General features: G+C 45.3%; 1 protein-coding gene across 11 annotated transcripts in view; it reads left to right on the top strand.

The window, feature by feature from the left end:
• Positions 1–25893, top strand: part of PHACTR1 (phosphatase and actin regulator 1) — a gene marked incomplete at its 5' end in the record, with an annotated part of 573950 nt that overhangs the window by 535527 nt on the left and 12530 nt on the right. For all 11 annotated transcript variants that reach the window (XM_080657408.1, XM_080657410.1, XM_080657416.1 and 8 more), the window contains one exon: positions 23319–23374. In XM_080657408.1, the coding sequence (XP_080513534.1) occupies positions 23319–23374 (56 nt within the window). The remainder of the gene's footprint in view (positions 1–23318; positions 23375–25893) is intronic.

The following is a 25893-nucleotide window of genomic DNA, read 5'->3' as shown; positions in this document are numbered from 1 at the left end:
TATGGGCTTTGTGCCTATATCTCAAGGAGACTTTTGTGAGTCTCTTCACCCACTTCACAAGTGCATCTTCTGGACCCGAGAATGTAATATAATTAGAGCACTTTAGAGCTTCAATGGATATTCACCATCATTGCCTCTAACACCTTTAATTTAATAGATAAGAAAACAGACCAAAAGGCGTGAGGCTGCTAGCCAAGTGACAAAGCTATCTGGCTACACTAGGATTTAAAATGTGTCCCCTGCCCCCAGCCAGTGCTAGAAATTAATATCCTTCAAGAAAAGGAGAGATGTACTCACGTCTTCTGGAAGAACAGGTCAGTTATTAGTTAGAAAGCACAACAAGTCATATATCTTAGTTGATTTTCTCAGTTCACACCTGAAAGAAAAACAAATGACTTAAAGCAAAAGTTTTGAACTAAATCTTTAAGAAATATGTTTCGTACTCAAAAGGCCCATGATAAAGGAAACCTGGACTTCTCCCATGGTTCTTTCATGGGCACTGTTTTCTCCTCCATCCCACTTAGCTAAGAGGACATGTAAATTAAATGTCCAAGCAAAAGATGTTTCCCCACCTTCACAGTTAATAGTTAATGACAGCTAAGAAAGTTTCATTAGGAATTTCTAAAACTTGCAGGTAGGTGCTTTGGAAGATTATTTAGCTGGAGCCTCAGTTTGAAGGTGCCCTATTCTGTTATTCAGATTTAGAACAATGACGCTCTAATCATTTATACGTAAGAAGATTTCTTTGTTCATGTTTCAGTTGTGACGTTAGCAGGATAATTTCCATGGCTGCAGTGCTTTCTCCCTCACCCACCAAAGTTGGCTTTTACTCATATGTGATTTTCTGCAGCTCCTGAATAGAGCTTGCACACCACCCTGAACATTTAAATAGCACAACTGGTTTATAACAGAAATTTCCAGTGCAGTTGTTTTTCATCTTTGTTTACTGGCAAAATATCTCAAATCTCGTTCAAAATGCTAAACAAGAGTAATTCATTTTATTTATCTCCATTATGTTCTTTTCCTTCTTCTTGGTTAGAGTGCAAAGATTCTTATAATGACCACAAAAATTGCATATATGCTAACTAAGTAGTCATTTTTAGACAGGATATAAACAGGAAAAATCATCCGTAGATACAAAGCCTGGAAAATTGCTTTTCTCTCTGATTCTCAGGCAATTCCTTTGAAATATAAGTGAATACGCTTCTATTTTAAGAAGTATGATCATGAAAAAATTATTTTCTGTGCCCTTGAATCATTAAAACAATAGTTCTTTAATAGCAGCCTTGTTAGTTCCTTTGGGAAAAAATAGGCAGACAGATAAATAGTGGTGCTGACAGTAATCGGTGTGTTGAAGCATTTTACCTACCTGAAATCCAATCCTCCTTTTGACTGTTATGATTTCCCCTTGTTTTGCTCATCTTTATGTTGTAAGTTATCAAGCTCTCTCTTAAAAGATGCTAAGACAGGTAATTGCATCTTCCTGCATATTAGAATGATACTATGCAGGAGCTGCCCTCCCCGAATTCAATTGAACCAATGTATCTGCCTCCTGCACATTTCACCCCAAGAAGCCCGGTCCCTGTCCTCCACAAGGAGCACCCTCAACATCCTCTTGGTAAGGGGCATGGCTCTGCCTTTGTATTCCTGGAAGGTGAATGGGCGCCTGTTGCCTGGAGCCTGCCCTGTCAGTACAGCCCATCCTTGGCGCACCTCCCCTGCCCGGCCTGGCTCTCCATTTTGATTCCCTGTCACATTGCCCCTCTCTTCACAGTCCTTAACCAACAGAGCCATTGGGGCCAAAGCCTGTGAAATCTGATTCTCACCTCATGGTCAACAAATAGTGCCACCAGGATATGCCTGGGCGTCTCCCACGAGGGAGCTGTAAATTCACATCACATTGTCTAGGCAAAAATAAAATAAGCCTTTTTTAAAAGAGCCTATATACACTGAGTGGCCAGATTATTATGATCTCTGAATGCATAATAATCTGGCCACTCAGTGTATATATATATATATATATATATATATATATATATATATATATATATATATATATTAGAGACCCGGTGCATGAATTCGTGCATGGGTGGGGTCTGGCCAGCCTGGCCAGGGGGAGGGGACATGGGCGGTTGGCCAGCCTGCCTGCTGGTCGAACTCCCGGTCAAGGGGACAATTTGCATATTAGCTTTTTATTATATAAGATATACACTGAGTGGCCAGATTATTATGCGTTCAGAGATCATAATAATGTGGCCACTCAGTGTATAATGTCAGGTTTAGACTACCTAAGAAACTAGTTTAAATTTGTCTTAAATTTGCATCACATGTTACAGGATATCTGTTTACTAATTTATTAATAACGGAATGCTGAGGTATATATATATATATGAAACATTTTCTAAAACATCAAACATTTCTATGAAAGTTTTCAAACTTCCTATTGGACATGCCAACTTGATTTAAGGGAGACATTCTGATCTCCTTAATGTATGTCAGTCATCCTCATGTGAAGTTGACAGCAGAGCCCTAAGTAAATCCTTGTAAGGCTAATTACTAGATGAGGCAATAAATCCTAGTAAGAGAAGCATGCTTCTAGCTGCCATGTGTGAAGCAACTCACAGCTGCCGCAAAACCCTGCAGAGCCACCAAAATGAATCCTTGTGTGGCCAAAGCATAAGCAAGGGACAGAAGGCCAGACACCAGAGTGGAGAATGAGCACTCAGCATAGGAAGGGTTGGTATAAAAAACAAACAAACAAAAATCCTTAGCAGTTATCAAAATAGTGCGCCAAAAAGATTTAAATTAAAAAAAAAAATAGTGTGCCAGCTACTAGTAAGAAAAGCCCATGCTTGAGAGACATGACAGCTTCCCTAATTTCATTCATTGTGATGATGATGAAGAGGAAGAGGATAAGCTGTTAGCCTTCCTTCCTTTATTGCCACCCACAGTCCGTGAATCAGACTGTACAATGATTAAAGACTTGCATTTGTGTTGTCAATCACCATTGTTCTTTGTGACCTTTGTCTAGTGCTCATGTTTTTTACCTAATGTGTTGAAGGACCCAGCACATTCCATCCTGCTTATGGGGTTAACAACTACCAGCACGTGATTAATTAATCACCACTCTCGTTGTGCATTGAGGCACCAAAATAGTGCATGTTGAGTAAACTGTGGCAGTTCTGTGGTTCCACTGCAATGGTTGGTGCTTCAAGGACAGTGTTCTGGCACTGGTGACACTGTGGCAGGAGCTGGCAAGCTACAGGCTGAGAGCCAAACCCAGCCTGCTGCCTGTCTATGTAAATAAAACTTTATTGGAACACAGACAAGCTAATTCATTTCTGTGTTGTGTGTAGCTACTTTCACCGTATAGTGGTGGAGTAGACTAGCTGTGACCGAGACCATATGGTGTCAAACCCTCTGAAGAAGAGATGGTGTAGTCAAGGGTTCAGACCGGGGACAGTTGGAGAAGGTGGCCTTGCGCTCACAGGACTGGCAGAGGAGTCATTCAGGAAGTGCATACGCTTAAAGCATCTCCATTAGAGGGGTAAATTAAGTTTATCTACATAAATAGGTTTTTTGTGCTAATTTCCCTAATCATCAAAACAATTGCACTTACTCTTCCTTATTAGTCCAGATTGGAAGCACCGTGTTGCTTTACCATGTATACCAGGCACACAGTCCCGTGTCTTAAACCTGACTTGTTACCTGAGGAGCTAGAAAGCCGTTTCAGGGACAACCAGGTGGCGTCCCAGGCAGTGCAGCTCAGCCGTTGGCAGCCGCCAAGGGCCTGGCTCTGCAGGCACATGAGAGAGGGAACGTGTTTCCGCAGTGGGTTTTCCCTAGAGAAAGGAAGGCCACACGCCATAAACACCAACAACAGTGATGAATGTCTTCTTGTTTCGGCTGCAGAAGCTGCACTCCAGGCCCCACTGGAAAAAGTATGGGCTAGAGAGAGGGACCGCAGTGACAAGAGTCCAATGCTAACATGTGACTCCTTGGACACAGGACAGCCCTAACCTCAAAGCTCAACCTCAGCACAGGGGGTGCAGGTGGCACCTAAGCCGACTGTCACACAGCTGTCAGACTGTGGTGACGAGAGACTGGCAAAGCCTCCACACAACACTTACTGCATGAAGAAAAGCATGTATTTTATACCCACACTCCCAATGTCAGCAGTGTCTGTCATCTCATAGAGGAGAGAGCGCAATCAGGGTCCTGTGCTTTGTTGTGGTGGCCTTCCCTAGCCCCAGCCCTGGCTTATCCCGGGAGCAGGGCTCTGAGGGGCCGAGAGTCCTGTCTGCTGTGTGACGATTCTGCTTGCAGACAAGCTCAGCCTCACAGTGACCCCTTGGGAAAGCTGTGTGGAGGGGGAGGCCAGCCTCAGGCGCTCCTGGGAGGAGGAGGCAGCTCCTGATCCTGAGGGGACTGCTGTGCAGTCAGCCTTTTCCCTCAGGACAGCGCTGGGTGTTCATTTGACTCCTCAGGCTTGGTTGCCCTGGTGCTTCCTGTGCGGGGCATTCCAGTCTCAGCCCAGGGCTGCTAATGGATTCTGCCCAGGCTGTCCCCCGCTCCTCTCGTGGGGTGTTCCGTGTTGGCAGGAGTGTCTGTAGTCTCTGATCTTGGCTGCACCCGTCACATTACACATGCAGGAGAAGGTGTGTGTGTGTGTGTGTGTGTGTGTGTGTGTGTGTGTGTGTGTGTGTGTGTGTGATATGAGTGTGCTGTGTATCGTTTGTGACAAGAAGGTGAGAAAATTTAAGAAAACTATAGGAACTAATATTCATCAGCTAACAATCCTCAGTTAGATTTGTGCTATAAATTCACAGTCCTTTTTGGGGAACATATTTGAGGGGAGACAGTGTCTTCTCGCAGGGGATCTCCCAATGTGTTGGATGGGTAAGGCCAAGGAGTGAGGAGTCCTGTAAAATCAGCATAAAGTCTGTTTGAAGCCCCGTGTCAGTCGCTGTTTCCTTCCTTGCTCCTCTTTCCCTTCCCTATGTGAGCAGGTCCTTTCTTGGACAAACAACCCATCCCATTTTCAGAACTCCATGTTTCCTGAGCTTTTAGAATTAACAAGGGTTTCAAAGAACGCAAAAATGCAAATCCAGATTGGTGAGACATTCCCAAAATCCATCACACTGCTGGAACCTCCCCCAAAAGGTCTGAGTGGGGGAGTCTTTTCTTTTTGTTAAGCCACATATAGAGAAAAACGTAGTTCTGAAAGATTGCCAGGCATGGGAAAATACGTCGGGTTTAATGAGAATAACTACCCTATACCACTCCTTTGGGCTCTAGGGCTGCTGGTTTTAAAATGAGGCATTATATTTAAAATTGTAGAGTGATGGATCAGGAGGTAGTAGGGAACATGAGACATTTGATAAAGGAGAACTACAGAAAACTTTGCAAAAGAATTTGACCAAAACCCTCCACTCATGCATCCAAGACTCTGGGGTTTTTATGTTTCCAGGTTTCTAAACAGGTTGGTGTCTCATCTGCATGTGAGTTGTAATTTTTTTTTCCAGAAGTAGGAGAGCAGTAGAGGCCTGGGGAAGCAGCTGGAGAAAAGAGCTGTAGCCCTGTTGACTGCAGGGCAAAGGAGGCTAGGGATTCCTGCCCGCTGCCCCGCTGCCCGGGCGCTCTGCCTCAGCTTCCACCCTCTCACCCTCCTTGGGAAGTGCCCCAGGGCGAGACTGGCCCTTTGGGAGTGAATGTAAAAAAGGAATGGGCTGCACCATACTCTGAGGCTCCTGGAGGTGTCAGGGTGTCAGGGCAGGAAGGAGAGGAGACATCCAGGGCCCTACTTCCTACTTCCCATCCCTTGCCTTCCTTTGCAAGTAATCAAGGGCTGAATATGTTGTTTATGAGAACCCACAAAGCAGAGGCATCGGGGAAATCTGGAACCACCGTATTTTGTGAATAAATTAGTGGATGAATAAGTTAAATATATCCTCTATCACATCTTTGTGTTGTCTGAGCTGTGCACACCCACATAACCATGATATTGTCCTCCACTCAGCAGTGACCCCAGAGTGCTCTCCCTTCATTTGAATCACTGTTTGCCCTTGCCCTGAGAGCTGTGTTCATCAGAAGCAATATTCTCTAAAGAAGTAGCACACACAGTACATACAGGGATACCTAGGTAAGGCTCAAGTTAAGAAAAACTATCTGGATGCCCACGTATACCAGAAGTTCCTGCATGAGCCTGAATCAGATCTTTCACTGAGATTCAGACAGCTGTGGGCATGTTTTCTGAGCATATCCTGGGTCCACCAAAGGGCTGCTTTCTTGTGGGAGGTCAGCCTCATTGACATGGATATCTGTGCCCCCATGTGGAGCAAGCATCATTTAGTGGTAAGGTGACCAGTATCCTCACATGGCTTTTCCAGGAGCGAAGGCAGGAGACTTCACTGAAGAGGCCAATCCATACAAGGGGGGAAATGGCCAGTGACACTTGATAACAGCAGGACTTGTTTGGGTGACATGTTAAAAATCAAGTGGGGACTCCCAGAAATAATTGGAATAATTTTCCAAGATTGGGGATTATATGTTTGTGTGACACAGAATATTGTATGTAAGTCATCTGAATATTTTTCTTGACTTACTCTTCTTGGTTGGCACCTGGTAGCCAGTTTGATCCTTTACCTCTAAAGAGAAAAGGAACGAAGATAATCTAATTAGAATGTCATCTGTCACTCTTGATCAGTAAGCTTGATATGTTTAAGTGACTAGTAGAGCAAGTGTCTCCTTCTCCCCTGGTTTTCCTCAGTGTCTCAAATCTGAATAGTTTCATCAAAAGCTTCATCAAAGACTTTCCCCACTATGATCTTCCCATCCATCAAAGAAACAGGATTCACTTACTATGATAACTTCAGGAGAAGTTATTCACAATAGGACTAATTACAAAGATGTGGACAGGCTAAAGAAGCCTCCTCAACACAGAGCTTCCGACAGTGTTTGTCAAACCGGAGTTGACAAGTGATAGGAATCTATTTCTCAGTGTGACTCATGTAGATCACTATTAATTACATCTTCCATTAGAACCAAGAAAGCAATAGACTGGGTCTCTCTTTCTACATAAAGAAGTTACAGATATGTGGGAACCCAGCTGGCATGCCTCCGTGGTTGAGTGTCGACCTATAACCAGGAGGTCATGGTTCAATTCCCAGTCAGGGCACATGTTGAGTTGTGGGCTTGAGACCCCGGAGTGGGGTATGCAGGGGCAGCCAATCAATGATTCTCTCTCATCATTGATGTTTCTTTCTCTCTTCCCTCTTCTTTCCTCTCTGAAATAAATAAAAATCTTTTTTAAAAAAAAAGATATGTGGGCGAGTCCCAGATGCAATGGTTAAGAAAGGAGATAAGTTCTGAACCAAGAAAGACCTACCTGTTAGCTCCCCAAGGCCAGTAGGCTCACACATATCTAACTCCACAAATTTTTATTACATATATCATATTCATCTTTTTAATTCCAACCTACCTGGCATCTTATCTGGAAAATATTCAACAGATATATCTTGAATCACACTGAAGCAAAATAAACACTAAATAAATGTTATACCTATTTGTCAAATTATAGCTCCTAGCTTCTTCCAGATCTTTTTATTTCCATAAGATAGAAAATAAATCTCAAGTCTTCCTCTTGTGTGGAAGACCAATATCTTGCCTGCTTCATTTCTCTCCTAACTTTAGTGAAGTTAATGACTGAACCCCTTTCAGGATATACAGAATATCTTCAAAACCTCACATGCCCTATAAGCTTACCTATTACCTCTACTATAGCCCACCCAACCATGGAAGCAGCCTCCTCCACCTTTCTATAATACCATCCAGAGTCCTTGTTCTCACACTTTAATGTACATGCAAATCTCCTGGAGGTTCCTGTGTGGTGTCTCCTGTGTTAAAACAACACAGACAGCCCAGCCAGTGTGGCTCAGTGGTTGAGTGTCAACCTATGAACCAGGAGGTCATGCTTTGATTCCAGTCAGGGCACATGCCCCAGTTTCGGGCTCGATCCCCAGTAGGGGGCATGCTGAAGGCACCCAATCTATGTTGATGTTTCTATCCCTCTCCCTCTCCCTTCCCCACTCTCTAAAAATCAATAAAAAAAATATTTAAAAAACAAAACAAACAAACAAAAACACAAATAGCTTCACTCCCAGAGTTTCTGATTCCATAGGTCTGGAGTCCAAGAATTTGCATAGTTAATGAGTTTCCAGATGATGCGATGCTGCTGGTCCAGGGACCACACTGAAGCACTAAATTAAAGGAGTGCCTCACAGTCCTGAATGCAATTCAGATTACCTGGGAAGCTGTAAAAATGTGTATAAGTAACTGAGCTCTGCCCTATTATAGTCTGATTTAATTGGTTAAGAGTGTGACCCAGCCAGTGGTATTTTTAAAGGTAATACAGGTTATTCTGATATGCTACAGGGTCGAGAACACTCACTCAGAAACCATGGAAATGACAGAGATTAGGAAAATAGACAAAATGCTACAGGCGGAGGACCAAGGATAAGTGTGAAGTTATAACTGAAGGATGGTGTTTGTTCCCACCAGACTAGTGAAGCATGGAATTAGGACAGTACTAATGCACTGGTTCTGACACAGTTTCAGTCTTTGGCCTTGACCTCTTACCAGATCGTATTAAACTTGTTGAAGGCTAACAGAAGGTTATTAACAAATGCTTTGTGCTCCTAAGGAAAATGTAAACTTTTATAATAGAAACTCAGTAGAGCTATCTATTGGAGGATTGAAAGAAAGAAAGACATAAAGAAAGAAAGAAAGAAAGAAAGAAAGAAAGAAAGAAAGAAAGAAAGAAAGAAAGAAAGAAAGAAAGGAAGGAAGGAAGGAGGGAGGGAGGAAAAGAAAAGAAAAGCTAAATTTTAGTGCTCATGTTTAGTTAGAGGCTAATGGCAAAAGATAAAACACTATATTTGATGGCAGACTTTATTATATCATCCATATGCAGTCATTCTTGCTAATATTATTAGTGGTTGTTTTTTGTTGTTGTTTTTTTAATTGATTCTACAGAGAGGAAGAGAGAGAGAGAAACATTGATTGAATGCCTACCACACGCCCCACAACCAGGGATCAGACACAAAATCTGGGTATATGCCCTGATTGGAAATTGAATCTGCCACCTTTTGGTACATGGGATAACGCTCCAACCAACTAAGCCACACCAGCAAGGGTGGTATTATTAGTTCTTATACTTAGTTCTGAAGGCCCAGACCAAAGTCTAATATGTAATAGCTGGACGACAGATGGACTCACACAAGGATGGATTGATGGGTACATGGATAGATGTAGACATGCATGCATGCACAGAGAGATAGATGGACAGATGTATGCATGAATGTATGTACAGATGGATGGATGGACAGATGGATGGATGGATGGATGGATGGATGGATGGATGGATGGATGGACAGACTCATGCAGATTAAGCTAAAGGTGATCAAATTGCCTTGGTCTCTTTAAAGTAGTACCTAGAATAGTGGACATTTTCTTAATTCCCACATTCCTTATCTTTTGACATCACATTGTTTTCACATTTGTTTTGATTGATTCTTCATGTAAAGATGGCCTTATTGAAATGAGTATGTTCTTTGTTTAACTTCAGTAACTATCTTAATTTATACTGTAACAACTCAGATACTCTTTCAAAGTGTGATCTTCCTGGTTGCTAATATTGGATTTATGTCTCATAACCCTAACAACACTGAACATATTCACTATGCAGGCTCTCAGTTTTCATACTGTTGGGTCTTTTTAATGGTTTTGATGCCTAGTAACACTCAGTCCCAAACTGATTTCAATATTACTTCAATGTTTTCCCTGGTTATTACCTTATGATACCTTGTCTCATACCTTATTATGCCTTATTATAATTATATTATTTTATAATACCACTAGAGGTCCGGTGCATGAAATTCGTGCATGGGGGTGTGTGTCCCTCAGCCCAGCCTGCACCCTCTCCAATCTGGGACCCCTCAAGGGATGTCCTACTGCCCGTTTAGGCCCGATCCCAGTGGCCTAAACCGGCAGTCGGACATCCCTCTCACAATCCAGGACTGCTGGCTCCCAACTGCTTGCCTGCCTGCCTTCCTGATTGCCCCTAACCACTTCTGCCTGCCAGCCTGATCACCCCCTAACCCAGGGATGGGCAAACTTTTTGACTCGAGGGCCACAATGGGTTCTTAAACTGGACCGGAGGGCCGGAACAAAAGCATGGATGGAGTGTTTGTGTGAACTAATATAAATTCAAAGTAAAGGAGCGGAGGGGAGAGCAAGAGAACCGGATAGAACAGCCGGATCCGGCCCACGGGCCATAGTTTGCCCACGGCTGCCCTAACCACTCCCCTGCCAGCCTGATTGATGCCTAACTGCCCTGCCCTGCAGGCCTGGTCACCCCTAACTGCCCTGCCCTGCAGGCCTGGTCACCCCTAACTGCTCTCCCCTGCAGGCCTGGTCCCCCCTAACTGCCTTCTCCTGCAGGCCTGGTCACCCCTAACTGCCCTCCCCTGCAGGCCTGGTCACCCCTAACTGCCCTCCCCTGCAGGCCTGGTCACCCCTAACTGCCCTCCCCTGCTGGCCTGATCGCCCACAACTGCCCTCCCTTGTAGACCTGGTCTCTCCCAACTGTCCTCCCCTGCTGGCCTGATCGCCCACAACTGCCCTCCCCTGCTGGCCATCTTGTGGAGGCCATCTTGTGTCCACATGGGGGCAGGATCTTTGACCACATGAGGGCAGCCATCTTGTGTGTTGGAATGATGGTCAGTCTGCATATTACTCTTTTATTAGATAGGATAGAGGCCTGGTGCACGGGTGGGGGCCAGCTGGTTTGCCCTGAAGGGTGTCCCGGATCAGGGTGGGGGTTCCCTTGGGGCGTGGGGCGGCCTGGGCGAGGGGCCTGTGGTGGTTTGCAGGCCGGCCACGCCCCCTGGAGACCCAAGCAGAGGCCCTGGTATCTGGGGTTTATTTATCTTCTACAATTGAAACTTTGTAGCCTGGAGCGAAGCTAAGCCTTCTGCTTGCTCCGTGGCGGCAGCCATTTCTATTGGGATTTATGTATCTTCTATAATTGAAACTTTGTAGCCTTAAGCAGAGGCCTGGGCCGGCCAGGGTGTGTGGAAAGCTTGGCAACCCTAGCCTCCTGCTCTTTCCAGCTCGTGGCTGCCGCTATTTCTGTTTGGGTTTATGTATCTTCTATCATTGAAACTTAGTAGCCTTGATGGAGGCCTAGGCCGGCAAGGGCAGGTGGAAAGCTTGGCTTCCTCCATTGCCGGGGAAACCCAAGCCTCCCTCCTGCTCTCTGTGGCCATAGCCATCTTGGTTGGGTTTATTTGCATATTCGCTCCTGATTGGCTGGTGGGCGTGGCTTGTGGGTGTAGCAGAGTGATGGTTAATCTGCATATTACTCTTTTATTAGATAGGATGGGGGCCTTACACTGGGGCCATGGCCTCCAGGAATTAAATCCAAAAACACTTCTCTCTTGAGGTAAGAGACTTTTCTTAAGTTACTAACAGTAATATTTCATGCTTTATATTTATTTTTAAAGGGGTCTTCCACATCTCGTTCTCACTCAGTCCTCTCAGCACTCCTAGGCACTGTTATGGCCATTTGTCACATGGTGACACTCGGGTGCAGAGAGGGAAAGCCAGGTAATGTACCCAAGCGACCTTCTGGTTAATGGTGGAGGCAGGCCAGGAGGCAGGGCTCTGGATCCCAATCCATGTCCCCTCTGAGCTCTTTCTTATGCTATAGCCAGGCTCTGTGTTAGCAGCTCGAGGAGAATGATGAGGGAAGGAATTGAACATTACTGACAGAAGTGCTGTTGTAGGCAGTGGGAATAGCACCACGTGTCTGACTGGTGGGGTCAAAACCAAACCAGTATTGAAGGAAAGTATTCAAAGCCAAGACCCAAACTGTAAGAGAACGTTTGTGAAATCACAGAGGTAGAAGAAGTAATTTCTACAAGAAATGTGCTTAGGAAACAAGTTGAAGGTGTAAGGAAGGGCCCTTGGAGTTGAAAGTGAATTCAGGGCATTCGAAGTCTGGTGGAGATCTTTGTGTAAATGTGTATTATCAGCATGATGAATGAGGCCATGATCAAGGTGGAAACACAGCAGGTGAGCTGCTGGTCTGTCTGGTAGAACCAAAATCGGGCATGGCAGCTTCCCTAATACACGGGTGTGTGTGACAGGGTTATCTTTATCTTAAGGTGAATAAAGCATGTTACACAGCGCTTCCAGGCATGGTAAGGAGGCCGTTTAAACTTGACTCAGTGCCATATCAAGCCGCTGAAGGCTTTTAGCAGAGAAGTGAAACAGTCTAGCTATGGCCTTCCCTTCCCCCATCCTCCTTCTCTGCCCGTTCTTGGCACCAAAGTTTTAGGGAGTCTGAGAGACTGGTCATCAATTCCCTTCTCCACTGTGCAGAGGTGGAAAGGCTGAGGCTCAGAGGGGAGCGCCAGTCTGTCTGGAGGTTACACCTGTAGTGGACTCATCCTGGTCCCTGGCATGCATACAGAGCCTGACCCTTGAGTCATCCTGAATGAGGGCACCTCTGGGGCTTCCATTATCCATGAAACCTGAGGAGCAGGAAATAAAGAGGTAGGAAAGAGGATGAGAGGCCTCTGAAAACCTTGGGAAGAAAAAAAGTTGAAGAAGTAGCTATTATTCAAAGGTGTCGTGATAAAAGTCAAGTAAAATGGGGGTTGCTGCAGAGGCCACAGGATTTGGCAGTTAACTCACCAATAACCTTACCAAGAACTGGTTCAGGAGAACAAGGTTTCTACCCCTCAGCACTGCTGAAGTCCTGCACCAGGCCATTCTTTGTTGTAGGGGCTGTTCTGTGCATCCTAGGATACTGGGCAGCATCAGTGGCCTCTAACCCACTGCATGCCAGTAGTGTCCACAATGATGACAACCCAATATGTCTCCAGATGCTGCCAAACGTACCTCAGGGTGGGGGTGGCAACATCGTCCCCAGTTGAGAACCAGTGTGGTACAGTGGTGACAGAAGCCACATTGCAATGGGTCTTTTGAGATGCCTGGCAGCCAGGAGAGGCAGGAGATGGAGTTTACAGGAGGAGGAGGTAGGGTTAGGGGGATGGTGTTGTTTTGTTCTCGTTGTTTGTCTAACAAGAACACATGTGTTTGCCCTAGGGCCGTGGTCGGCAAACTGCGGCTCGCGAGCCACATGCGGCTCTTTGGCCCCTTGAGTGTGGCTCTTCCACAAAATACCATGGCCTGGGTGATACTATTTTGAAGAAGTGGCATTAGAAGAAGTTTAAGTTTAAAAAATTTGACTCTCAAAAGAAATTTCAATCGTTGTACTGTTCATATTTGGCTCTGTTGACTAATGAGTTTGCCGACCACTGCCCTAGGGAAAGAACTAGAAAGAGGGAAAGATTAAAGACAAGGGATGGTCATGGGCAGCATTCATTTAATAACTTCACAAACGTTAAATATCTCCAGTTACCAGACTCAGTGCTAGGCTCTACAGATGCCACGGTGAGCAAATGAAGGGTTTCTGGTTCAAAAACTATGGAAATTTTCAAAATGACAGCAGAGCGTTAAACCCCAAGCATAGGGCCCTTCTAAGCAGAGGCCCCTGTGCAAGTGACCAAGTTATATGCCCATGAAGTGACCCTGGTGCTGAATGGAGTAGGCATGGTCCCACCTTACGGAGCTTCAGCCCCAGGGTCCAGGGCATGAGGTGGACAGTAGGGGAAGTATAAGCAGCTCCAGGATAAGGGGTGCAGGACTACTAGCACATGCTGTACCCTACAGTGTAGAGGCACCTTAACCGAAAGCTTGGTTACAGAGGAAATGATGTGCAAGGTTTAAGCTGCAGTGGGGATTATCATCAGTTAACCAGACAAAGGGGAATGGAAAGAATGTTTAGATATAAGGAAGAGCGTGCAAATCCGGAATGAAGTAAGAATGGATCTTTATGTCTGAAGGACAGGATGGGGGAGATTCTTGGCAAGCATCCCGATCGTGAAGACTCTTACAGGACATTGTGTGTTTTGACTCCCTCCTACAGGCACTGGGAAGGCACGCACAGTTTTCAAGCACAGTGTGTATGATCAAACTTGCCTCTTAGAAAGATCATTCTCTCTGAGCTGAAAGAGGACCAGAGTGGGACAGGCTGACAGCAACCGGGAGAGATGCCGGTGGCCTGCTCTCCCGGGTGATGGAACAGAATGAGAGAAATGGTCTGGACTTGATTAATTGGCTGTTAAGGAGGAAGTACAGATGATGATGATGCCCAGTGTCCTGGCCTGGGCACCTCACTGGGGGTGGGATCCAGAACTATCTGGACAGGAGAGAAAAGAAGATGGATTCTTTCATTTGGAACCCTTTAAGTCTGACAGCCTGTAGGTGTAAAAGGCAGCGGCTGGAAAGATGGTCTGGAACTCAGAAATACAACTGGAGGTACAGATTTTGGAGTCACTGGTATCTGGATGATCCCTGAAGCATGCTTGTTGTTGAGAGCATCCAAGTAGCATGTGTAATTGCCAAATGAGAACCTATTATGTTCTCCATGGCCCTGTAGGAAGTGGTGATGTAGTGATGACCAAGGCCAGACAGAAATGATCCAGTTCTGCCCAGCTGGTGTGGGTCAGTGGTTGAGCATCAACCCATGAACCAGGAGGTCATGGTTCAATTCCGATCAGGGAACATGCCCAGGTTGTGATCTTGATCCCCAGTAGGGGGTGTGCAGGAGGCAGTTGATCAGTGATTCTCTCTCATCATTGATGTTTCTATCTCTTCCTCCCTCCCCCATCTGCTTTCCCTTCCTCTCTCTAAAATCAATAAAAACATATCTTGAAAAGAAAAAAAAAAAAAAAAAACAGAAATGCCCAGTTCTCATAGAAGAGACAGGTTCTCAGGAAACTTCTGAAGGAGGTGGAGGGGAGAAAATTCAGTGCTTCTCCCCACACCATGTCCACTTGCATTTCCCATGGAGGGCATCTGTGGAAAACCTGTCTCCTCCTAGCTTAGGAGACAAGACCTTGTTTTCTATCATTCTCCATGAGATACCTTTGTATCTTCTTTTTCCATCTGTCTGAAAAGGCATGATCTCCCTCTGGAGCTGAGATGGAGAAAACCTAAGTTAATTCTGCTTTTATTTTTCCTGAAATGAGATACTGCTTCAGAGATCCAAACTTTAAAAGTAGGGCTCTCCAAACAATAAGCAGCTGTAAAGGCTAATGAAAGCTGTGACCTTGTTCTGAAGCCTGTAGAAGGCTCATTAGCACACACAGAGAGTGAATCCTTGTGGACCCCCAAGAGTCAGGCCAGCAAAAAGGGCATGGGTTTTGTCATTTCTTGGGGAGATGCTGTGATGCACAAAGACAGCACTCCCCGGCTTTGCATATATTTAAAGCATCTTGCCACTACATTCTCTAGCATTCTCCTTTTCCCAAGTCCAAATTGAAGTGCTGTTTGTTTGTTTGCTTGTTTATGGTTTACTGTTGTGATATAGTTGTTAAGACTGATAGATCCATTCTCAATATTGAAATAAAATAGAAGTCTCATATATGGCGATTGATGGCATGTGGCATTTAAATGGAAATTCAGTGATTTTTCAGTTCACAGTAAATAGAACTCATTTAACTGTGGTACACAGTAGAGAAGAAATCATTTGAGCCATAGAAACAATTTTGCTACTCAGAGGTATCTTATAAACCAGGTAATAGCAAAGTTATTTAAATAGATCACTTCAAAGTGCATTAATGTTTACTTTTGGATTTGTTTCACATAAATGGGTTGGATTCATTTTTCATTTATTTTTTTTATTCTTCACCCAAGGAGTGAGAATATTTTTTCCATTGATTTTTAGAGAGAGAGTGGGAAGGGGCGGGGTGAGAGGAAAGAGGAGGGGAGAGAGAAAAGAAAGAAGAGAGGAGAGAGAGAAACATCCATGTAAGAGAGAGACATGGATTGGTTGCCTCTTCCCCTCACAAGCGGGAATCAAACCCACAACCCTCCAGTGTGCAGGCCGGTGCTCTGACCACTAAGCCATGCTGTCTGGGGCAAATGTGTTGGATTCATTTCATATAAATGTTTAATTCCCAAAAAGGTTTTTCTTGCCACCTAGCATACAAATGGTCATGTCTAACTATATAGACAGGAAATTTTTTTTATTTAATATTAGCCTAAATCAGATACAATTACTTAAATCTATTAGCAAGTTGGGGGTAAGAAAGACAGGGCATTCAGAAGGCATCTCTACTTTTATTCTTGGAGTTTGGGGCTCGTTGGAATTATAAAGCTATCATTTTGTTAACATAGCAATTGTGCTGTTATTCAGCTTTCTATTAACCAAAACTTATGCACCAGGTAGATCTTACAAGGAACCCAGTAATGGCTGCTCTACTTGGTGGCAGGCAGCCCTGGGCGTTCCCCTAAAATTCTGATGATTAGAATTCTGAACCTAGAGCTTTCTCTCTCTGGTCTGTGAATTTGGTTCTGTTCAAAGACACATCCCTCAAGGAAAGGTAATATATTCAACTAACATAAGTCATCTTTATTATACTCCAACTTGAAAGAGTAAGAAGGAGCCATCAATTGGGAACTCCTTTCTTAATTCAATACCCAAGTATACAGACCTTCATACAACACCCTCTACCCTCCTTCCTCCTGTCACAGTGAAAGGTAAGACCTTCTCTGTCCCTTGGGTCCCAACGTCCTCTGCCTTCTCAGGGCACCTGCACTATTAGTTGAGACTTCTCCCTCTGTATATATTTAGTTTCTCACCACCACCACCACCACCACTTAATCTGGATTCTTTTCACTAAATGTGTTTAGTCTTCTCCCATGAAAAAATATAAACCTTGCTACAGCCTCCTTCAATTCCAACTCTGGTCCCCTTCAAATTCAGGCTCCATGGAAGAGTCCTCCATACTTGTTAGGTCCTTTCTCTCACCTCTGTTCTTAACCCCCTGCAGCCTGGTTTCTGTCCCACCAGCCCCTGAAAGAGCTCCAGGTGAGGTTGCTAATCACCTACCTGGTGCTAATACCACTGGGCATTTTTTCAGGCCTCATCTGACCTTTGAGCAGCGTGCAGACTCGGCACTCTGTTGGCCACACCCATCGCTTTGCTTCCTTAAAGAGGGGACAGTCTTCCTGGTGTGACAATTAATTTTTATCTGCCTCCATGCACAGCCTTTCCTCTAACTTCCTGGCAGGTTTGTCTTCCGTCGTCGTCTTAGCATTAACTATTGAAATTCTATAAGACTCCATCCTGTTAACATAAGAAACAGTTAAACCTGTAAGGAATTTTTGTGAGTTCATTTGAGCCAGACTGTTGACAATTGCTGGGAAGCAGAATCTCAATGTATTGGGATAATGCTCCGGAGAATGGTGGTTTTTCACCTTGTTTTACACAATCAAAGGAAGAGTCATAAATGGGTTACATGAAATCCACTGGTGATAGATTAGGCAGGTGGGAGATAGCAAAGCGGGGAAACCTCTGAGATTGGATAAAAAGTAAGATGATAGACACATACCTCTTTTACATAGGTGGGCATAGGATAGTTAACAGTCAACAATTAACCAGACAACTAACCATGAGGGAATTTGTGGTCTGCGGCTGCCCTTGTGCCATTTGTTGTGCCTGGAGAGATCAGAAAAAGGGAAGCTACATGTTACCCTGACATTCCATAGATATGTTATCTTAGATTCAAAAAGACAATAGGCCCAGTAAAGTTGATCTTTGTCAGAAAAGATACTGGCCTAGGACATGACTACCCACTATAAACTGATTTTTAATTAAAAGGTTTTAATTTCAGACCATCTTTTATGGTTACTTTAGGTCTCTTGAGTTTGCAAGACCACCATGCAGACCTTCCCTGAGTTAGTCAGGTTAGCATGTTTCCCTTTTTCGTCCACAATCCTAAGCCCCCTTCTCTTGTCATTCTATGTTCTCTCCAAACTCCTGGCTTCAAATATCATCTCCTGCAGACTTGTCATAAATTTCTATCACTGGCTTAAACGTCCGCCCTCTGAGCTCAATATACAGCTGCCTATTTGACATCTCCACTCTGATATCACAAAAGCTTTCTGATTCAACGGATCCCAACTCCAACTCACGGTTTTCTTCTACCCTTCCTCAGTTCTCCCCTGAATGTGCTGGCTCCCTCCCAGTGTTCCCCATCTCAATGACTGGCATCACTATTCATCCTACTGTGTAAGTTGAGACCTAGGAGATATCCTGTGTACCTCCTCCTTTCCTCTCCATTCATTTAGGCTGTCTCCATAATCTGTCAATGTGTCTGCCTAAAAACGTGCTCGCCTACCACAACACCTTAACACACGTGTCCATCAGCCTCTACCAGGTGTGCAAACAGCCTTCTGAGGCCTCTACTCAAACTGCCTCTTGCCTCCCCCAATCCATTCTCCATATAACAATCAATGTGGTGTCATATAAATCTGAAATGTTCATTCACTCCTCTCCTCACCCACCTTAAAATGTACACTCTTTGATGGCTTCACATTGCTCCTCGGATAAGGATCAAGATCCTGCCCTAGCTGGTTTGGCTCAGGGGATAGAGCGTCGGCCTGTGGACTGAAAGGCCTCAAGTTCAATTCAGGTCAAGGGCACGTGCCCAGGTTGCATGCTTGATCCCCAGTGGGAGGCATGCAGGAGGCAGCCGATCAATGATTCTCTCTCATCATTGATATTTTTCCCTCTCCCTTCCTCTCTGAAATCAATAAAAATATATTTTTAAAAAAAGATCAAGATCCTGTTTGGTGCCCGGCTGGTGTGACTCAGTGGTTGAGCATTGACCCAGGGACCAGGAGGTCACTGGTTCCATTTCTGGTCAGGGCACATGCCTAGTTTGCATGCCCAAGTTCAATCCCTAGTGGGGGGAATGCAGGAGGTAGCCGATCGATGATGTTCCTCTCTCATCAATGTTTTTATCTCTCTATCCCTCTCCCTTCTTCTCTCCTTAAAAATCAATAAAAACATTTAAAAAAAAAGAAGAAGAAGAAGAAGAAGAACCTGTGTGGCCACTTGGCTGGCCCCTGTCTCATTTCCCTCCATTCTTCTTCCTCGTGCTCTCTCCACTCCAGCAACCGGGTGTCCTCCATTCTTCAGATCTGGGCACAATGTCACTTCCTCTGGGAAGCTTTTCCCAATGCCCTAATTTGGTGAGATCCCAGGATCACTGCCCCAGGTGACTCACCAGAGAAGCCCTTCCTGCAGTTACATCTTACAGATAGTTCTGTATGTGGTTAATGACTATCTCCCCCAGCCCTTCCAGTCTTTAAGTTCCAGAAGGGCAGGGCCTCGATCCGTTTTTGCTCATCTCTGTACCCCAGTGCCTAACACAGAACCTGGCCCAGAGCTGGCACTCAAATAATTTGTGAAGTGAAAGAATGAATTTACATTTGAATATGGCTGAGTATATAGCATTTGTTTGTAAGAACAGATCTGGACAGGAATGAGATAGAGCTGATGACTTAATTCCAGGAACTTGGAGGGGAGGGGGGTTCAGGAGGTAGAGTCAAGACAGAACTCCCACATTATCTCTTTCACAGTTTTGCTGTGTGCCCAGCTGTACTTCCACGTAGGTACTAATCTGGCTAACTCTCCAGAGTGCCAAACTGAGGTGCTGCAAGAATCTAGAGTGCCTTCTAAACTGCCATGGAAGTCTATATCATCTCCAACTTCCTTATCATTTTATTATTATAGTCCAGCTCTTGAAAATTGTTGGCCCAGTTTTGACATGCAAATTTTAATCACTATTGTGCTCCTCTAAGCTGTCAGCTCCTTAAGAGCTGTGGGGTGCTCGGTCCTCAATGGGGCTCTTAGTAGATAAATGGGTAGATTGGTGGATGAAAGAAGGAAAATAAAGGTTAAAATTCTTATGACTTGGTGATCTCATCCAGGGCTCTCAAACTGAGAGCCCAAGGGGCCAGAATGATTGGAAAAGAAGAATTAGGACAAAGGTCACCATACTCACACGTGATATCTAAGTGCTGGGGACTGGGCTATCGCCCAATCTAGAGGCATTCAGGTGGAAAATTCTAGCATCTGAGCATGCTAAGGAGAACTTGTAGAGTCAAACCCAGCCCAGCAGAGATCAGTTTGCAGCTTCTGACTAGTAAGGCATTATGGTTGTGGCACACAGAATATCGGACCCCTAAAAGATGTCCATGTCCTAATCCCCAAACCTATGAGCATGTAACCTTTAATGGCAAAAGGGACTTTTCAGCTGTGATTAAGGCTCTTGAGATGAGGTTACTCTGTATAACCTGGGTGGGCCCATTGTATTCACAAGGGTCCTTAAATGAGTAGGAAGGAGGGCCAGAGTCAGAGAGGGGTTGCAGGTGCAGCTCTGCTGGTTTGGAATGGGCACAGGGGGTACGGGAAGCCTCTCGAAGCTGAGAAAGGCCAGGGAACACTCTGCCCTTCTTCCAGAGGCTCACACTCCTATTAACACTTGCTTTTGGCCCCATGAAATGCATTTTGGACTTCTGACCACCAGAACTGTAAGATAATAAATTTGTGTTGTTTTAAACCACTAAATTTGTGCTAATTTGTTACCGCAGCCATAGGAATCTAATACACTGGTTAAGAATATTGAGACTACAGAGATAGAATGCCTGGATTTAAGTCCTCACTCTGTCATGTGCTAGCCATGTGACCTGGAGCAAGGTACGCAACTTTCTGTGCCTCAGTTTTCCCATTTGTACAACGGAAATGATAGTCCACACTACCTCAAAGGGCTGCTATGAATATTTAAATTAATTAGCACACATACAGTTCTTAGAACCATGCCTGCACATTTTAGGCATAACATCAGCATTAACTTATTAAATTACTATTTATTATTTGCAGAAAAAAAGAGCACAGACCCAGCAGGATCCAATGCTTTGTCCAAGGAAAATAGGCTCAGAGCAGACCAGAACTAGAACCCAGACCTCTTAGCCCCTGTGCTGTTTAGAGCTTTGTCATTACAATGCCGCAATATCACTTTCCTACCAAATCTCATTTTCAAAGTCAAATAGCTAATTATAGTAGGTGCCCTTCAGAAAGGCTTAGCTACATGTTATAGCTATGATTAGCCTGGAGGTCCTCAGACCCTTTCAAGAGAAACGAAACGTAAAGGCCCTCATTAGAAATCATGTGTGTTTGACTAAAAGCCCGCCTGGTTAATAACAGAATTTTCTCTGGCTATAGTTGAGTCACTGTTGTCTTGTCCCCTCCAAACATAGCCCATAAGAAAAATGAAACCCAGACAGAACCAGGCAGCGCGTCTGAAATGGAACGGATGAGCTGCTTGGCACGAGCCAATGGGAGAATTCCGCAGACACTGCTGGCCTAGACTCCAAAACAGTAGCCTGACTTCCAAGAAGCAAGCTCCACCTTGAATCTGGAGGGCTTGTTCAAAACATTGTCTCAGAATCCTGGCTTCATTCAACACCTGGGTGCTACCAAATGGTCCCATCCAGGTAGCTGTGCATCCCTGTAAATCAGTGGTTCTCAACCTTCCTAATGCCGCGACCCTTTAATACAGTTCCTCATGTTGTGGTGACCCCCAACCATAAAATTATTTTCGTTGCTACTTCATAACTGTAATTTTGCTACTGTTATGAATCGTAATGTAAATATCTGTGTTTTCCGATGGTCTTAGGCTCTACAGCAGCGGTTCTCAACCTGTGGGTCGCGGCATGTGGGTTGAGAACCGCTAGCAGGGTCGCCTAAGACCATCGGAAAACACAGATATTTACATTACGATTCATAACAGTAGCACAATTACAGTAATGAAGTAGCAACGAAAATAATTTTATGGTTGGGGGTCACCACAACATGAGGGTCGCGGCATTAGGAAGGTTGAGAACCACTGCTGTAAAAGAAGCAAGTCTTCTTAGGGAAGATAAATTGAGAGCCTCTCAGAAGCTCATTCTCAGCGAAGCCAGTGGCTGCATTCCAGACCCCTGACGTTTGCTCAGTTGTATGATCTCAAGTCTCCTCCTGCAGATGAGAATCCAGTTCAGAAAGGACTTCAAGACTGCTGAGTCCAAGTTTAGAACCTCCGATACTGTGAATTTCCAAACGTGCAGCTGTAAACTTAAAATGCTTTGGAATACAGTTTCTAGCAGTTTCCAGAATGCTGACCAAAAGTTCTTTCTCTGGCACTGAAGCCCACTCCTAGCTGTCTACAGCATGTGGTGTTGATGTTGGGGTATCACGAGCCGACTGTTTTCTGGCCCAGCTCAATAAAGAGAACTGCAAGTGACAATAGCATCGAATTTAAAATATTTACACAGACATCTGGGTGTCCAGATCCTAATGTGTGAAGATCTGGCACTTTAGACACTAGTTGCAGATACTTGGGGAGGGACCAGAACCTCTACTGTGAGGAGAGTGCTCCTTTCCAACCCGTAGGCCCCGGAGGAAGACTTTGAGAAGCCTCCAGCCCCTTCCACAATTACCCGGCACACCTCATCCCAATGGGGGATGCAGAATGCTGGGTAATGGAGGGGTTGTTAAAGAATTCCCAAGAGCTTCAAAAATACGAATGCCTCAGAATGCTGAGGCCCACTGGGTTTGTGTTGACCATTCCTGGAACGTCACACAGGTGTACAAGCACGTAGTTCTCCCTTTTGGTGCCCTTCCCATTCTCTGGTGAATTCTACTCGGTCACTACTCGGTGCCTGCCCACTGTCTGTCCCCACACCCTGCTGTTGCATCATCTCAGGTTCATGGCCTTGGTGTGTTTCACTAGGTATGGTTAAATTATGTGCTGGGCAATAGGAGTGTCCCTTGGGTTCCTGTTCAGTTGTCATTCCAGGGCTAATAGGCCTGTAGTGATGGGTGGAGATGAGAAGAAGAGCAGCTATTGTTCTTTGGAGACAGACAAGCTTCTTGCATCTCCCTGGGGCCATGGGCCTCTTTATATTCTAACAGCTCTGCACAATCATGGCAGGAAGCAGGCTCTAGCCTCAGGGTTGGAGAGAAAGGCAGAGGCCAAGGTCCCAAGTGTGGAGGCCACAAGGAAAGAAAGGGACTTCTGTGGAGAGAAGTCCCTTGCCTGAGGCACTGGAGGAGCAGGCTGGGAGGGGCCTGCAGGAGGAAGGGGGAGGGTCCGCTGGTGCCATGACGTGGGGCGCCTGTCCTGGGGTTGAAATTGAGGAACTGAGGCTGTGGTCTAGTCAGTCCTTCACAGCCCAGGATGGAACAGGAACTCGGGCCACCGGCTCTGCCTCATGTACCTACGAGGGGAGAGATTAATGACCCAAGGAGGATATGATATGGTCCAAAAACTTTTCCTGGACTTTTTCCGCAGGCGGCTAAGCCAGAGGCCTACTGCAGAGGAGCTGGAGCAGAGGAACATTTTGAAACGTAAGTGACTAAGCCCGTGGCAATCCTGATGTTTGTGTGGTGGCTGTAGTTATGATTTAGTGGCCGGCCGCAAGGCCTGTCCCTTGTGCCTGGGTGGAAATGGCTGGGAAGGTGGCGGCTGAGGCTCCATCCCTGCGTGTCAGGACAGCCAAGGCCAGCTCCCCACCGAGGGCAGGTTCCAATCCATGTGGCTCCTTAGAAGCTCCAGACACCCCTTCCCTGTGGTGGGCTGTAAGTCAGAGAGAAGCTGAAAATGTGTTGTGAGAGCACTGGTCACCCAAGGATTGTGAGGTGAGTTAGCGTGACCTTTAAACCAGAATTGCCTTGAAAACCGCAAATACTACTACATTGAAGGCAAAAATAAGGCAAATGGCCATTTGAAACCTGGGACTAGAAAATGTGACTTCCTGTTGCATCTGGCTGCTGTTGATCAAACCCTCCTCCCTCTGAACACTGAATTTAAAGTCTAGGGAAGCATTTCCAAGAAAAAATGCTTTGTGTTCATTTCTCATTACCCCCTCCCCGCAAGCTGGCTGCTGGGGTATCTGCCTAATGCCCTCATTCAAGAAAAACTCACTCACTGTTGCTGTGGCTGTGGACAGAAAAAATAAACCAGCCCCTTGTTTGGTTTAGGACACAGAGACATTTGACTATGTACAGAGAATCCACTTGGTGCTTTAAAATGTATAGATATATAATTTTAATATTATGTAATGTGTATATAATATTAAAAGAAATCAAGTATCTCATGACACGGGTACAACAATTAGACAGTAAAATCTCTGCTCACATTCTACTCAGCTATTGCTACCACTCTCACAAACACGTTTCGCAAGATGGCCAACAAATATTCATAGTGTAATTCACTACCCTGTCTTCCTACACGCACATCCCCTGCTAATTTCTCTCCAGAAAAGAGAATTAGAATTTCATAGAAATGCTCAGCTGTGCACGTGTGCCCCGCTCACACACACTCCAATCATGTGAAGGCTATTTGGATGGGAGTGTATTTCCACTTAGAACAGACTGAAATGTTCTTGGTTTTACGTTTCTCCCCTTCCTCACGGCGGTCTTTGACCTGGTCAGCAGACCTGGTCAGCATGGGATAGTTTACTGAGGGTGAGCTGTTCATTTCCCCTGGGAAGGCTGGGGGCCGGGGCAGCCCCTCCAGAGCTCTCACCTATGGGGCGACTGCCCTTGGCACCCTGCCTGCCACGTGTGCCCTCGGGCCACTGCTTCCCTCCTCAGTGGCTGCTATATTTAGGTCTGGCCTTTCTCAGTCTAGAGTGCACTTCACAGACTTCCTAGGTCTCTAGGAATTTATGTATATATTTCTAACAAGGGGCACCCATTAAGGTTTGAAAGCTTAATATGCTGTAAACAGAGTTAGAACTTTTTCAGATGATTTCCATGGTCAAGAAAGCACTTTGGGCCCCAACCTGACACCTGATCTATTATAAACTCTCTGTTGGAGAGAAAGAAAAACAGAAAAGCTTCTATTTATTCCTAAAATAACAAATCAGGTAAATGTGCTTCCTCCTCCCTCTGCCTCTTCACCCCCACGCACAGGCCTAACAGGGGTCTGTTGTCTTCTGAAGGAATGTCTATACATGGGCCAGACTATATTGGGGGCCTCTGACTGACTCCTAAACCCAAAGAAGCTAAAAACTTCAGGTTTCAGAAAATAGTTCTTCTCAGCAAAAGCGAGGGTTTTGAAAAGAGGTGGTGTCAAAGCCCCAGCTCACCTCTGGCTTCCTGAAGGCACAGCTCACACCCCACAGCTCCCCCTCCCGCCCCCCCGACCCTTCTACCCCCTCCCCCTGCTAACCCAGACCCCTGGGAGATCGTGGGCTGGCCCCTTGCCTTGGGTTTTTATTGCCATCCAGAAAAATACATCTTAGAGGCAGTTGCTCATGTCAAGTAAGCCTGGGGGAGGCTTAGATTCAGGAGATCCAGGCAGCTTAAAGATTGTGTCCATGTTTCCTTCTAGTTCCTCCTCCTTGTCCTATTCAAATAGCTGCATGTTAAAGAACTGCTTGACCGGAATCAAACAGCTTGATCATTTCACAGTTCCAAAACTTGGAAATAAACTCATTTTTCCTGTTGGCTCTTATTTTTCCCCTTCATTCTGGAACATTGTTTCCTAAACATGTTTTTCTTTTCTTTTTTCCCATCTGATTGTGAAACAAATTTTTAGTGGACCCTCCATCGAATCGTTCTAAAGCTTATGTGAGGAGCCATCTCTTCAAGGGTGCTAGGGAAGGCACTCGATGAAGCATGGCCTGGGTCTTGTATCCAGCCCCACCCTGCCGGCCCTGTTGTCAGTGCTTGCTTTGTCAGCAGCCAATGAGGCACTGTGCACACCTGAGCACACAATGAGCACACTCTGATGGTGACAGCAGGTGTGATGACATCATGGGCCTGTCCTGGCCTCTCCCCCCAGTTGCCTAGTGGGGTTGCCTTGGTATCACTGGCCTAAGAAAACATTACCCTGGGTTTGTAAATGGCTTTGAACTAAA

This window comes from Plecotus auritus (assembly GCF_963455305.1).
Source record: "Plecotus auritus genome assembly, chromosome: 2".
Lineage (NCBI taxonomy): Eukaryota > Metazoa > Chordata > Mammalia > Chiroptera > Vespertilionidae > Plecotus > Plecotus auritus.
This window is presented reverse-complemented; position numbering and strand designations above follow the sequence as displayed.